At 36.7% G+C, this 16728-nt stretch overlaps 1 protein-coding gene across 1 annotated transcript; it reads right to left on the bottom strand.

The window, feature by feature from the left end:
- Positions 1 to 1868: 1868 nt before the first annotated feature.
- LOC311077937 (uncharacterized protein) lies at positions 1869 to 15564 on the bottom strand. The gene is made up of 18 exons (XM_084106582.1): positions 14763 to 15564; positions 14416 to 14664; positions 11816 to 12058; positions 11641 to 11728; positions 11447 to 11492; positions 10895 to 11145; positions 10392 to 10437; positions 8529 to 8586; positions 7147 to 7203; positions 6417 to 6770; positions 6070 to 6318; positions 5215 to 5469; positions 4859 to 5101; positions 4694 to 4790; positions 4533 to 4578; positions 2961 to 3050; positions 2814 to 2873; positions 1869 to 2597 (listed from the first exon to the last, which is right to left on the bottom strand). Exons 1-18 carry the CDS (start codon positions 15199 to 15201, stop codon positions 2571 to 2573), a joined length of 2898 nt encoding a protein of 965 aa, XP_083962708.1. The 5' UTR covers positions 15202 to 15564; the 3' UTR covers positions 1869 to 2570.
- Between the last annotated feature and the right edge of the window lie 1164 nt (positions 15565 to 16728).

Here is a 16728-nt window from a genome sequence, read left to right as displayed (position 1 = left end):
TCAATATTTTGGGTAAAATTATTGATTTATTTGGTGGGTAGCCATGTAATAAGCGGGATAATGTAGAGCGAGGCGGTTGTTATAGTGAGTACAACCCCTTCAGGCTGATTCAAGACCTCTCCGCTTCGCGTCGGGGAGAGGTCTTGACATGTCTTCATGTCATAAAGTTATTCCTCACAAAGAACAGATACGTTGGTACCAATTACTCATATTTGAAACCTTATTTTACAAAATTCCAAAAGATCTGGAGAGAGTGAGAGAACAACTTATCCATCCAGTGTCACAATACTTCATTGGACTGGGCTACAGCGGGAAACATGGTGAGATAAGCTTTAATTAATTAATTTCAATTTATCTGTGGATTATGGGGGTTAAAAAATTGAAAAGTGACATGCCATCCTTAAGGCAACTTTTGTTTGCAACTTTTGTCTCTGTCTAACAGAGAGTGCAATACAAATGGCGGAAACATTCTTGGTTAAATGTCTCAAACGATCAACGGACATGGATACATTTGACGACCTGCGCATTGCTGCGTTCGATAGTAATGCCCTTAAGATGGACTTTGAGAGGACCGCTTGCACCTCAAGTAATGCAAGAAAACATATACAAAGAGCCTATTATCAACAGAAGCTTTGGGTCCAAGCACCATGTACAGACGCCACCTCGATCTTAAATGCAGATGCTTATGGTTTTGTAAGAAAGGGCAGTTTATTAGTCTCTAAGATTGTAATCTCAAAACCTGAAGGTTTGCCAGATCCCTGCTCGTGTGGCAAGTGTGCACACAAGAATGGGTGTCCCTGTCGGGCAGCTGGTATCCGTTGTTGCAAGTACTGCAAATGCAAGGGAGGCAATAGTTGTAAAAATCCTATAACTGAATGAGCTCTCATCATCATCATACAGGGAATAAACCTGTTGTTTTGTATTTCTCACTTTAAGTTAACGTTCCAATGATAATAGCAAGGTTGGATATAAAATGTCTGTGCATTAATGAAATGCTTGTTTTCTTTCTTTTAAAAAAGTCCCTTGTTTGTATACAATTGTATTTATAATTTTCCATTCAATACAGCACAAAACAGGACATCTTATTATGAAGATTAATCTGGTAGAAATGTATGAGGATATCTATAAATAGAAGAAAAAGTCCCATTCACCTGTAGTGTGATTATAGTGTCACCGGTTGTGATCATTTTCAGGACTTTCGTCCCAGGTAGAGATTTTGGCACACATCCCACATTGTTCAATGGGGTCATATTAGTCTATAACAGTTGAGCTATTCTCCGCTAAATGAAGCGCATATCTTACCCAGGACCTAAACTAAAAAACACTTTTTGCACCAGGCTGTAAATATTTTTTTTTTTCTGCTGTAAGCACTGCAACAGTTAAAAGCTGTCTACACTTGATGCGACAAAGTGACCGTTACAAATCCATTTGTTCTTCATGTCAGAAGTAGCGCATGTCATAAATAGAAGTGAGCATCAGCTTCTTGTCTGGGATTTATCGTGTCCCGCCGGATCCAGTGCCGATGGTTTCAATTGTCTTCGGTTGCGTTTCGCTGCTCGCGTCACATGCAGACACGGTGACATTGAAACTATTGCAGGTGTTTCTCAGTTACAAATCTTTCAATTTTCATAATTTTTGGTGAATTTATTTGGTAGTTTGAGGTGGGGGTGCCAGATTTTGTTAAAGGTTTAAAGGGGGGCATGATCAAAAGAGTTTGAGAACCACCGTTTTAGCATCAAATTATCAGAATTTCAAATTTCGTTTCACATTGTATGACCTAACAAAGCCTCATTTTCTGACATCACGTGCCTTGGCCAGTTTAATACGCACTTTAAAACACAGATATGAAACAGAATGTTGAGTCTTCGTACCTTTTTATCATTTAATGTTTTATTTGAAAAGGAATAAAGAGAAAAATCTGCCACATGCACTCGTTAATACACAGATAAAATGTATAAAATATTACAGAAACAACTCTAAACTCATTTATTAATTACACATTGACTGTTTATTAATGTCACATGAATATAATCCATTGCTTTCTGCAGAATGGAAACTCTGAAGATGCGTTTAAAGAAGGCTTTGCCAATCTTAGTCTTTTTGTTCCCCCTGCTGGTCTTTTTATATTCTGCACTTTGAATTGGTTTTATTCAGTTTCAGGGGTTGGGTTCAAAAGAACAACCACATGTTGAATCTGCCTTCAGTCCATAGCAACAACAACACTTAAACGAGGCACTGCCTGTAAGTGGAGTTTAATTATTCTTGATTTTGGCATTTTGTATGTTTATGAGGGAGTGCATATAAAAGTAATTGTTTTCAAAGTTCTGCGTTATATTGTGTGAACATTTTGTATTAATTTTTCCTGTTGTACATTGTTGGACTCGTCATTTGTGACAGTTTATTTATGTATTCTTTTTGTTTTTATATTGTTTTAGAGTTTTAGACATTTATTCAGTAAATCTGAACTACGACTGGATGTGTTTAGCTTGCTGGGATGAAGCCAGTATAGTAGTTGTGATGTGGGCCTGTCCAGCGATGAGACAAAAGCTGAGTAAAGTTTAGCTTGTGCTTCATCTTACTGTGGCGTCTTGCTGTGGCTACAACAGAAATAAGACACACATTTACATAAATCAACACTACAAATGGTACAAATAATCTCAGAGAAAAAAAATATATATTTCTGTCAGTGAATCTACTGGTATAATCCATCTTACAGAAAGAAAAGACTGTTTAGTATCTATTGACTAGTTGATTGACTACTGAGGACATTTTCTTTATTTTTTGATGAAATTGAGAAGACTTGAGAAACTCACGGACAGATTCTCATATTCAGAAGAGCCCGACTGGTGAACAGCAGGTCTGGGATGGACAGTCTATGGGAAAAACACATTGATTATTGATTATTTGACTTTTGAATGCACAAACTCTTTTGCACATGTAGTTTTTGATATTTCTCTTACTGTGAGTGTGTCGTAGAGGTCAGATGATCTGGACTTGAGGTCAAGAGCTGCATATGTGCCTTCACTGGGATCAGTTCTGGGATCATCGTTCTGCAGGGAAACAGAGAGAAGGACTATCACCACAAAAAAAAGAGATTTTGCATGACAATCAAAAGTGTAATCACTCCACAGTGTGTGTTCTCACATAAAATCCTGTAAAATTGTGGTAATATATGTTCTGCATGCAGGGACGTGCACAGACATTTTGAGGGGCAGGGGCTCAAGTGAAATAAAGGTCACTTCTCATAATTACGTTTTTTTCTTTCTTTTTTTTTTCTTCTAAAATGAGCATTTTTTTTTCAAGTTCAGTAATTTAACTTAAATGACAATTAATAGGCAATTTTCATTGCCAGTAATGTGAAATAAGTGAACATAAACATACAAGCTTGATAAAAATGATCATTATAAGGAAATTTCAGATGGCACTTAGAGGCTTTTTCATCTGAACTCTAACCTAAATAACTGCATCAAGCAGAGGGGCGTGTTTTACTAATAATTTGTTTATTTTTGCACAAGGCACTACATCGTTTTAATTATTTTGGAATACATAACACTTTAAAATTAAACTTCCCAAAATAATTGAGTAAAAATTAAATAAAAGCCAATGTCAAGTATGTATTTGTGGTTGTATGGAATACTATTTTATAAAGGTTTAGAGGAAATAAAAAAAGTTAAATTACTCATAAATAAAAAGTTAATTTATAAATATTGTTATTTTGAATGTTTAATGTTTACTTATTTCTACTCAGTTTTATTTATTAATGTACCAGATGCAGTTACTCAGATTTACTACATTTTTTAGAGTGTATCCTCCATCTGTTTGCATCTGTAGATTTCTTCTAAATTCACCAATTTAGATTTCTAAATTTCAGGGGGAAAGACTCTTGATGTAAGTCATTAACTGGGGACGTTCTGTATGCAAATTAGGCGTCAACTAGTTAAAATGCGCACATTTGCATCTAATTGACAGGGCAATGCAGGTAAATAGGATAAACAAAATAACTAAAGCATATCACCTGGTGGTGATATATGCTTATTTTATTAGCTTATTTTATTACATGGCTTGGTTGAATTCCAATGTAGAATGCGGTGTGTTATTTCTTGATAACAGACCGCTGTGCGGAGTATAACAGACCGTTGCCATGAAAAACAGAGCGTTGCTATGGACTCACAGGATTCTAACCGTAGAGACGGAGCGTACTATTTTCTTTAGCGGAAGCAATACAATCGGGTTTAACAATCGGGGGAGAGGGAGCGCTTCAGAACTCCTGACCTGATATTTAGATATACTATTCTTCAAAAAATATATTTGTTTGACAGGGAAGCTGTGCGCAAACAGAAATATATATTATTTTTCAAAAATAAAATAAAAAGCACCCCAGAAAAAAAGGGCACTTTCTCTCCAGGAATAAAAAGGGCAGGTGCTCAAGCCCCCTTTGATGTCTATGTGTGCACGTGCCTGTCTGCATGTATAAAGAGGCTCTAATTGATTTATTGGTAGCCTATGATTCTATGATTCTGTGGCCATCTCACCTCATACTCGTGTATTGCAGATCTGCAGTTTATCCTTTTCTTCTGACTGTTAAAAAACAAATGGAAACAAGCCATTTAATTGTTTCATTTAATAATCAAATGTACTTCTGCATTAAATAAAAGCAAATTATATTACTCTTTGTTGATCATTTTATATTTACATTTTATGCAATATGATGATGATGATGATGATGATGAATATTCCTACACATCCCACTGGGATCCCCAACCAGACGAGCCAACCAGCACCATGACGAACTGAAAGAGGGAGAATATCATAATTAAATCTAAAAACTAAGAATGAAGTGTGTTAATAAAAGCTTCACCTGTGACAGTTACAGCGTCTGATCTCTGAGATCCATGTTGATTGTGAGCCTGACAGTAGAAGCGTCCACTCTGTAGTGCACTGAAACTCTGTCCAGATCCAACAGCTGAGGTTTCATTCTCCTTAAACCAGCTGAAGTTCAGAGCAGGAGGGTTTGAGTCACTGATGCAGTTCAGAGTCACTGAATCTCCCTCCACTATTACACCAGATCCATTTATCGACACTGAGACGCTCCAGGGAGAGTCTAATAACAATTATCAGATTATTTAAGACCTCTTACACATTTTTAAAATGACTAATATGAACCAAATTAATCAAAACAGAGAATTAGCATCTAATGTTTTATAATAAACTCACACATGACGTTTAAAGTCACATTATCAGAGTATTTCTCTCCATGTTTATTGATGGACTTGCACTTGTATTCTCCACTGTCATCAGAGCTGATCTTTGAGATGCTGTAGATTCCTCCAGATCCTACAATCGTTCCTCCTTTAATCCAGCTGATTTCTCCAGGAGGGTTTGAGTCACTGATGCAGTTCAGAGTCACTGAATCTCCCTCCACTATTACACCAGATCCACTTATCAACACTGAGACGTTCCTGGGAGGGTCTAACACAGAAAAACATAGATATCCTTAACAATCACAGTAAATTTGGAATCACAGATGTTTACATGACTGTTAAATAGATGTGATTCTGGCCCCCACATTCTCTACATACTGCTACCATTCCCATCCATGTTCACTGGTGTTTGTTACTTGGGATTGAGTGAACTAACATTCAGCCAATCACACGCAAGTGTTATTAGACCAATCATCTCTCTTGCACCCTCTCTGGGGGATCGACAGGTGAAATATTTCTACTTTATTTTTAACCACTAGTATTTCCCTAAAAAAACTCCAGCTGTAAATAAAATTTGAGGCTTTTACATGAACATTAAAAGTGTGAAGATGGTGATGGGTCGCCTGATCAAGATTAGTTCTCTCACACCGACTCTGTAACACATATAACCACATGTGCATGTTGGATATTTAATTTCAAAATAATGCTTTCACTCTTCTACAAAAGCTTTCCATTAGATGTTGTACTATGAAACCCATTAATTACAAGAACTGCACATACTTTTTGCCCATCCCTGGAATCTTCTTAATTTGGAAAGAAACTTCAAAGAAAAAAAGTGCATACATTAAATAAAATGATCTGTACTCACACATGACATTGATCTGAACAGCAGGAGAGATGTGAGTGTGTCCGTCTACAGCACAGCTATATCTGACTGAATCCCCTCTTCTGACTGGATTGATGGAGAGTTTGTTACTGTATTTATTCTCAGTTAATATCTTCTGTGAGTTTCTGTACCAGATGAATGTTGCTCTGTCAGTCAGAGCGCAGCTGCTTTTACATCTCAGAGTGACTGAATCTCCCTCTGTCACTCTCTCAGTAGACTCCACCTGAAGATCTGAACACAACACACACATTATATCTAGTGCTGCTGACATACACTGATTATTATTCAACATAATGCACAGAAGAAGAGATAAACCTCATCAAAGTCACCTGTGACATTAAGAGTTACACCAGGTTTACCAATCCATTTTCCATCAGTTTTATTAGTGATGAATCTGAAATAGTACATGTGTGAATCCTTCAGTGTCACATGACTCAGTCTGACGGTGCAGTTCTGCTGTTTATCTCCCAGATACTGAAGCCTCTGACTGTATTCAGGGTCCTTAGACAGATCTGGATACTTTCCATTATCTTTTACCAGTGTTTCGGTCCAGAACACTTTCTTTATCTGATGTCCAGTAGGGTATTTATAAGTGCATCTCATTATCACTGTTGAGTCCTTTAGTGCACAGATGTGTGAAGGACTGTAACTCACAACCCCATCATCCCACTGGCTACAAACTCCTGAAACACACATTAAAGGGATAGTTCACACAAAAACAATTGTTTCATAATTATTGACCCCTCGTGTTCATTATATTCTTATTCTTTTTGTAGAACACATGAAATGCTGACATTGCAAAAACATTCAAATAATCATAATTGATGCACATATTTATATTGTACATTAATTTCAGTGAGAATAACAGAAGAATTTAAACATTTATCTGAAGTTATTATTCTTTTTAATTTTTATCTCTGACTGCCTTTATTTTTTACTTTATTTGCATGATTTTTTTTTCCACAAAATTTGTTTGTGAAAGGGGTTTTAACAGGGTGCTGCCGGACTCATGATTTAAAAAAAGAAAGACTTTGATGAGAGACTAAAGGAGCGACTCACCGTGAATCATGAGCAGAAACACCAGAGGAAGAGGAGGAGCCATTATCAGTGACATCACTACAAGAACAATAATACAGAATCACACAGTTGTTCCTAATCCTGGACGATCTCCAGCATTTTAGATGTCTCCTTAATCAAGCACACCTAATTCAGTTCATCAGCTCATTATTAAAGGCTTTAATCTCAACAATGGTGACATGCTTCAATGGTGCAATGCATTCTGAGTGCATCATACGAAACTTATCCATGGCTCCCAGAATGCATTGCACCATTGAAGCATGTCACCATTGTTGAGATTCATATGCTGATTCTTGATGCCTGTGTGCGAGTAAAACTCACAGGAGCCCATAATATGTAAATGGTGTGTTAAAAATCGTTTGATGTTCTGATTAAATTATATTATTTCCTTGCTGTAGAATCACAACAATAAAACAGAATTAATAACATACTACCCGTATAAACCTCCCACATAATATCAATGAGTTAAGCCAATATATGATGGTTATATTCTTATCATCAATCAGCTTACAGCATCTGATTATATTTTCTCTTGCTGTTCTCATCATAACAAACAGACACAGCTGTTAGAAAAAAACAAATGTCGAAAAGTCAAGATCCTGACTAAAGCACACACTGATCGCCACAATGGTAACATCAAATCAAACTATTACGTTCAAATAAGTAATCAACATCTAAACCTCTTCTTAATTCTTAATACGAACTTCTGTAGATGTCTGACAGAAATAAAGTCAGTCTGGTTTGTAATAAGTGAAGCTGGTAATGCTGTTTGTGGAGTTGTTTAATGAGATCTTGAGAGATGTAATGTATTTTATCTTCAGTTGATTTCATCCAAGGCTGTGGCTGGAAGTAGTTCTTGTGTTTCTCTTTCCTTCAGTGATTCTGCTTGTTAACAGCAGGTGTTCTTCACTAATACAAAATCATTTTTCAATCACTTAATTATCTCATTAACTCCAACACTGATTAAGTGTTACAATAAACAGCCTGTAGTGTGCACACTAAGCAGTGTTCATTTCATCTGGGCAAATCCATGTGGGGCCTACATGGAAACTGGGTGCAAAACTGGCTGGGTCCCAGTTAGATAGCCCAGGTCAAACCCATTTGGGCCCCACATGGCTCTGCTGGCTGGGTGGGTTTGTCAGATAAGAGAGATATCCAAAATGTGCAGTATTGGGGGTCCTCAAAGACCAGGATTGGGAACCACAGGTATAACACACACAATGAGCATTATAAAACAATCTTTAGCTTTAAAAACATTTCCATAAATAATATTTCATTGAGAATATTTCCAATTGATTAGGTCAGTGGTTTCTACAACAGTATTAATCTGACTATATTCACACAGTAACCAGCGTAACTCTTACCGTGTTCTGGTGAGTCTCTCAGCAGGCGTTGAACTGATGAATTTCTTGTGGTCACACACTGTTCGTTTTAAAATACTCGCACACACAAAAAATGTTTCTTCCTCTTTCTTGACTCCTGCCCACACAAGCAACTTCAGACAACTTTTCATCATGATTCAATGGCATTTATTGATATCTAAAAAATCATTAAACCCAAAATGTTTAAGAATATGAAGAAGTTTGTCCACCACTTTGATAGGTCATGTACAAATATGTATTAACATATAGGACGTATTTACAGCTTAACTTGAATTTCCACATTTTAAGATTAAAGGGATGTTCAGATATAAATGGAATACAAATAAAAGTGGGTTTTTAAACTTAGTTTTTATACCCTTTCTTCCTGGAAACATTTTCTGTAGAATTATTTAGCAAGACACTCAAGATAGGAACTTATATTGAGTAAGACTGGATGTCGACACTTTGACAGCCGACAGCCAAGTTGTATTTTGACATCCTCAAGATAATTTTTGCCTTCAGTTTATTGGCGAATAGAATAGCGACAGGAAGTGGTGGGCAGTAGAGGTGGGTGGGACAGGAAATGACCTCATCCAGAATCAGTTAAGAACACATGCACAGCCCAATGTGTCTCAATGTACGTCATTCAAAATGAATTCTTAGCTAATATTGCTTAATACAAAAACCCCTAAAAGCACATGGAGATTCAAAAGTATGAGATGGGAGGAGAAATAATATTTCAATGCTTTTTCATTTGCTCGCAAAAGTTTCATGCATGGGGAATGCAAAGGATTTGAAAGAAAATGCAAAAGCACTGACATATAATTTCCACCACCATGTGACTTTAGGGGCTCCATTAAATGTTGTTTTAGTCAAGCTGATTAAACCAACATGATTGACCTCGTCTTAACACACGTACACAGAATTTGCTCTACAAATAATCGTCACCAGAGGTGGGAAATCCAGGGCCCAATGAGTAGAAGTCCTGCCATATGTTTATTCCACCCATAAACTCAGTCAGCTGATTTCACTAATTAGTTCTCTCTCCTGTCTGAATTAGCAAATCCAGGTGATTGGAACAAAATACTGAGGAGGACTTTTACGTTCTGAACCTGGACTTTAGAGTTAAACCTCTGTTAATTCTCAATAAAACTTTTATAGACGTCTGACAGAAATAAAGTCAGTCTGGTTAGTAATAAGTGAAGCTGGTAATGCTGTTTGTGGAGTTGTTTAATCCTCCTCTGCTGAGATCTTCACAGATTTAATGTCTTCTTTTCTCTTCAGTTGATTTCATCTGAGGCTGTGGCTGAAATTACTATTTTTTGGCTATGATAAGGTCCAGTTCTGGTTTATTTCTTTGCTCTTGGCTGACATGTGGCATTGCTATGCAGAGGTGTAAAGTCCAGGTTCAGAACGTAAAAGTCCTCCTCAGTATTTTGTTCCAATCACCTGGATTTGCTAATTCAGACAGGAGAGAGAACTAATTAGTGAAATCAGCTGACTGAGTTTATGGGTGGAATAAACATATGGCAGGACTTTTACTCATTGGGCCCTGGATTTCCCACCTCTGATCGTCACTGGTGACTTTAATAGACTGAGGTGTTCATCAAAGCTTTAATTTTATCCACTGTTGCACAAGTTTGTTAGAACAGCCCAAATATTAATATTAACCCAGCTATCACATATAGTAGGTTATTCTGAGCTTAGGTCTACAATGACCCAGAAATGACCACACACAAGCTTAAATTTGGTAAAACTGATACAGCCTTTTTATTTGCTTACAGAAAACACATGAAGTCAAAAGTTCAAATGACTTTAACAAACAAATTACCAAGCAGTGACATCACAAAATGTGTTTAGTCTCACTAAACATGTGTTGTTGGTTCTTTGGCTCTTTCCTTTGTATTCTGCCCTTGTAATGAGAAAAAGACCACAGATACTGCATTCCTGACATCTATTTACCTGATTTAATGAATAATAAATAACTGAGTGAATTAGCATGATAAATTGACAGCCCTACTCTCAGAATATTGTTCACTGTTTTGGCCTTTGTCTTCATGATGGTCTCATTTACTCATTTGACAGGGCTGTAGATCACAGACGCCTCTTCCACAGTCTGCACATTTGATAGCCTAAAAACATCAAATAAAACAACAATCATGGTATGTATCAGAATACATGATGATAAAAGTCATTAAATAATTCAGATGTTTCTGAAACATCAGTGGGACACAATGTTATTTAAAAAAAAGTCCAGATTTAAAGAACTATAAATTCTCCTTTCATCAACACAAAAGTAACATGAGGGTGAGTTGATGGCAAACGTTTTATTTTTGCGTGAACTGTCTCTTTAAGCTCGTTCTTCTCACCTCAGGACAGAATCAGGCTGACGGATCCTGATATTGTCGTAGTGGCTTTCGTTCTCCTCTGCTCTCTTCGTCTCTGTCTTTCTGTGATGTTGGACAGTTGCGTACTGGATCTCCTCAGTATCTCTGCATTCAGGAGCATTTCCGTCTCTTCTGGGTTTGCTGGAAGTAACACTGGCGTACTGAGCGTCATCACAATCGGCTGATTCAGAAACATGAACGTCTCTCTCTGTTACGGTAGAGTACAGATTGTCCTGAAATGGAAGATGGATGAAATATTATTTATCATTCACATTTAAAGGCTGTTCACACAGAACACGGTTTCCCATTTCAGTGCACTACTTTTCCATTGTTTTTCTATGTAAACTCATGCTAGACCGACGTGTATGACCGTTATAAACACGGCACTGAAATTAAAATGCAGTAAACTTTTAAAAACACATCTCTAAACTTTTTGGGGGGTTTTGTCTCTCATTCCACTGACTTGTCTCTCACGTTTTGTGTGAATGGCCCCGTCTAACTAGACTCTTCACATGTTGTGTCTGGAAGATTTACCTGTTTTTCAGTGAGGTCTTCAGCTTTAGCACCTCTTCGTTTTCTCCTGATTTAACAGACAATAAACTTGTAAGCTGCATTTTAAAGATTCATTACTACTCACATTACATGAGGCATTTCCACCTGCACTAGTCTGAAAGTGAATTACATTTATACACTCACTGTAATTGAGAATGATTTTATTGAAAACTTACATTATAAACAGAATAATGATGATGACGATGAAGAATCCTAAGCATGCTGTGATCCCCAACCAGATGAGCCAGCCATGACCATGATGTACTGAAAGATTAAAATTTTTAGTTCAGATTAAGTCTCAAAGCTTCATACTATAACTGTCTTGAACCCTTTATAAAAGAAAAGCTTCACCTGTGACAGTTACAGCGTCTGATCTCTGAGATCCATGTTGATTGTGAGCCTGACAGTAGAAGCGTCCACTCTGTAGTGCACTGAAACTCTGTCCAGATCCAACAGCTGAGGTTTCATTCTCCTTAAACCAGCTGAAGTTCAGAGCAGGAGGGTTTGAGTCACTGATGCAGTTCAGAGTCACTGAATCTCCCTCCACTATTACACTAGATCCACTCATCAACACTGAGACGTTCCTGGGTGGGTCTAATAACAATTATCAGATTATTATTTTTAAATTGTATTACACATTTCTCCATGGATGTTTGTGTCAAAAGGTCATGTCACTTATTAACCCTCTGGGGACCAAGCTGTTTTTGGGGTCCTTGAGATGTTCTGACATGCCTTGACATTTGTGCTTTTTTCAGTTATTTATAAACATGTTAATGGCAAAGGTGTAAATTCACTCTATATAGCACAAACAGGGCTACCATAATATGCGAGCAACGTGTATGTAGATGTTTGTATTTTTAAGAGAATAATGTTTATGCGTGGTTATTGGAAAAAATTTAAATGAAAGTTGCTGAATTAAGACCACAAAACACATATTAAATATGTGTCCACAAGACTTTTGACTAATGGATGTTGTCCCTTTGAGTTCTAGCTTCAAAATGATGTAAAAATAGTCTTGCTTTATCGTTCACAAAAAAAAATACATTGATTTAAATGGTGTAAAACAGGTTTTGCTTGGAAAGCCAATATGCGAGGGGGAGGAGTAGTTTACACCTTAGATTATGAATGTCCCACCCACTCTGCATAATGAGCCATTCACTCAGGTGTGAAACTGACTGAGCCACAATGCAAGGACAAAAGATGTATTTAGAAGAAGACTTATATTGACCATTTAAGATTTCGCTTACATCTCTCTTGTAAATATGTTTTGCTATTTTATTAAAAATGTTACAATTACAACAATAATTACAATTTCAACAATATTTCAAGTGTACTCTTTCTTTGTAAAAAAAAAAAAAAAAAAAAAAAGATTATAGGCCTACATTTTATCATATGTATTCATTAGTTTGAATATAGCCAACATTGGAACATCTAACATCTTAGTCTATGAATTTATTTTTGACAAAAATAGTATTTTTTTTGCAGTTTAATACGTTGCTTATACAAATACATTTTATTTCAACATATTCCAGTCGATTTTTACTCATCTCAGTAGGCTATAGCAAAGCAGTTTATTCTTTCACACACAGACGCGCGATTCATATTTAGGCTAAACAGTCTTTACAAATATGTCCCCTTCATTCATCTCACAGAAAGGCGAGTCATATTATAGAAATGCGATTCATCTTTTTGCGGTTTACATAGGCCTACACTAACGTTATTCCATAACGTTATTCCACACGTGAGAAAAGAAAACAGCCTACCTCACTCCTCAGCGGAATCTGCTCCTCATTTCAGGAGATATTGCTCCTCATCAGCACTGTTCTGAGGAATCTTTTCTCCATAAGGTAGGCTATAATGTCTCACTCGCGAGGAGTCGCGACGCGCTTTGTTTACAGCTGATGTGGGCGTTTCACAGCTCTGAAATAGTTCTCAGAATTTGCGTTTGAATAGCACGCGCTCTCCGGGGAGTGGTCACATTACTGTGAATTAGCTCGTAATGAGCTCGACAGGAGTCGCTCTCTTTTTATACAGATTACAGAAGCTGAGAATATTTGTTTTTTATATAAATGACTTCATTTAAAAGATGCAATCTCAAGCTTTATGCCCGTGGGTTTTCGCAGAGTTATAGATCATTTTCGAACGCGTTTCAAATGGGAGTTTACTGACAGAGAGAAGGCAGAAATCGCATCATGTTAATTTTTCTTTATTTGTCAAAAAGCAAAACACTTTATTTGTATTGTGAGTATACAGAAAAAAAATAGAAACTGAACAGGATCGATTGATGTATTACACGAAAATGAAAGATCAAAATTAACAGAGCATTTAGTGTTTATTTTCATTGCTAAAAAAAAAAAACGAGCAAAACACGTGGGCGCGTTTGTGGTCCCCAGAGGGTTAAGAAATATCCAAAACGAAAATAAACAAAACTTTTTTCTGTGTGTGTGGTAGTCAGTAAATCAGTGCTGACATAATTGTTAGGTGTGGCTGTAGAAAGCGCTAGTGATGTTCGGCTCTTGAACAAATTGTTCTTTTGAGCCGATAGGAAGTAACCAGTCGAGGGTACTTACAATAGAAGTGAATGGACCTAATTTTGGAGGATTTAAAGGCATAAATGTGAGTCTTATTATTTCATAAAAGCATTTACAATCAGTATTTTGTTCAAATATGTGCATTATTTGAGCTTTAAATGTGTTTAAACCATTATTTGAACAGCTGTTGTAGTGTGTTGTGTTTATGGTGTGGCGTTGTCATGACAACGGTGTGTAAAATTGAATATAACATAAAATGTTAAAATCACACATATTGTTCATGTTTTGTGACTGTATTATTGAAACAGTGAGCATTTAAATGTTTTAAAAATTAGCCCCAATTACTATCATTTTTAAAGAAAAGGAGGGACGAGTGAACTCTACTGGCTTTGGAAAGAAAACTTTAAAGAACATACTCACACATGACATTGAGCTGAACAGCAGGAGAGATGTGAGTGTGTCCGTCTACAGCACAGCTATATCTGCCTGAATCCTCTCTTCTGACTGACTGCAGCAGGAGTTCATTGTTTCTGTCTCTTCTCTCAGTTAATGGCTGTGAGTTTCTGTACCAGATGAATGTTGCTCTGTCAGTCAGAGCGCAGCTGCTTTTACATCTCAGAGTGACTGAATCTCCCTCTGTCACTCTCTCAGGAGACTCCACCTGAAGATCTGAACACAACACACACATTATATCTAGTGCTGCTGTCATACACTGATTATTATTCAACATAATGCACAGAAGAAGAGATAAACCTCACCAAACTCACCTGTGACAGTAAGAGTCACTCCTGGATTACCAATCCATTTTCCATCTTTGTCAGTGATGAATCTGAAATAGTACATGCGTGAATCCTTCAGTGTCACATGACTCAGTCTGACGGTGCAGTTCTGCTGTTGATCTCCCAGATACTGAAGCCTCTGACTGTATTCAGGGTCCTCAGACAGATCTGGAAACTCTTCATCTTTCTTTTTATCTTTTGTTTTGCTCCAGAACACTTTCTCAATCTGATGTCCAGTAGGGTATTTATAAGTGCAGCTCATTATCACTGTTGAGTCCTTTAGTGCACAGATGTGTGAAGGACTGTAACTCACACTCCAGTTATCACTAGAAACCCCTGAAACACAAAATTCACAAGGCAACAAGGATAGGAAACAACAATAGAAGCACACACATGCCCATCTACAGTATGAGTTAAACAGGACCATAAACTTTCATTAAAAATTGTTTTTCTTTACAAAACTAGTGTTAATAAATGAAGAATTACACTTATGATGTGATCTGTGTAAAACCTACAGCCATCTGACAGAAGGTGATGAAATGCAGGAAGCAGAACATTGAACACTAACCATGAAAAACGTTATGCTCTACATGTTATCAGCTTCATCAGTTAGCATTATATCAGCATAACCTGAATAATACCATTTTCTTTAGAAGCAACAAATAAATCACTGAAATTTCCCTCCATTATAGTAGATATTTTACCAGTGCTATATTTCCTGGGGCACCAGCAGTGCTAACTGATCCATGCTAACTAGCCAAAACCTTTTACTCTTAGTTAGTAATGAACTCGTATGTCATTTACAGGAGAGACTCACCTGGAATCAGGAGCAGAAACACCAGAGCAAGAGTCATCAGTGACATCACAGGAAACTAAATAATGTACACAACAGTTCAATATGTCATCTTTCATTTCATCAAAACTATAACAACAGCCGTTTATTGCATTATAAACACTGCAAAAAAGATACAAATACTTTACAATCTTCACTGTTAGTAGATTTCCACAGATGAAACTCATTTAAAGATAACGTTAGGAACACACGAGTCATCTAACAGAGGTTATTATGAAAGAAAATGTTTCTCACTCCAATTTTCTTGTGTGGAGATTAATTAGTTAGACAATATTAATTACTGAATAAGTGTATCTCTTACCGTTTTGTAGTTTCAGCCGCTGATAACAGACTCCAGGAGAGTGAAGTGCAAATGCAAGCTGAAAACTTTCTTCTGCTATTTTACAGTTTTTTTCCTTCCTCTTTTTAAAGTCTGATCAATCTTCCCCACGCCGAGACAGGAACAACCCGAATGAAACCACTTGCAAATAGAAAAAAGATAAAACACTCTCTCTAAAGGATTGGTTAACGAATATCTAAAAGCTTGACTATAGAGTTTACATTACAAATATCAAATGAAACTTTCAGTGTGAAGCTCTCCTGTCAATATGATTAGATGGTGTGCAAAAGTGATCTTCTTTCTTTAAGATGAGCAGTTGTTCATTTTTAAAGACAGTGTTTACAAAATAAGATTTAAACTGTGTGTTTACATGCATGTTTAGTATTTACACCTAGTTGAGGGAGGAACATGCCATTGCCTTATAATAGAATCAGGAAACAATATGATGGATGAATGGAATGGGTTGATCATTTTGTGGGTGAAAGAAAGAAAGAAAGAAAGAAAGAAAGAAAGAAAGAAAGAAAGAAAGAAAGAAAGAAAGAAAGAAAGAAAGAAAGAAAGAAAGAAACACAGCAAAATCCCCAGTGTTAAATCAACACTGCTCAGAGCAAATATGGTCCCACTCAACAGAGTGTTAAAATAACACTGAAGCAGTGTTAAAGTTAATGAGATAATTAAGTGATTAATTGAGTGATGATTGAACATTAGTGATGAACACCTGCAGTTAACAAGCAGAATCACTGAAGGAAAGAGAAACACAAGAACTACAACTGACTTCCAGT

Source organism: Abramis brama (genome assembly GCF_963993115.1).
Source record: "Abramis brama genome assembly, chromosome: 2".
Taxonomy (NCBI): Eukaryota; Metazoa; Chordata; class Actinopteri; order Cypriniformes; family Leuciscidae; genus Abramis; species Abramis brama.
Note: the sequence above shows the minus strand (reverse complement) of the source record. Positions and strands in the feature narration are given on the sequence as shown.

Coding starts and splice junctions, on each gene's coding strand:
- LOC311077937 (XM_084106582.1), bottom strand. CDS start 15,201: ATGGTCCTGTTTAACTCATACTGTAGATGGGCATGTGTGTGCTTCTAT. Junction 8,587..10,391: donor GAACCAACAACACATGTTTA/GTGAGACTAAAC, acceptor TAAAACGAACAG/TGTGTGACCACAAGAAATTC. Junction 5,470..6,069: donor TGTTCAGATCAATGTCATGT/GTGAGTACAGAT, acceptor TTTCTGTGTTAG/ACCCTCCCAGGAACGTCTCA.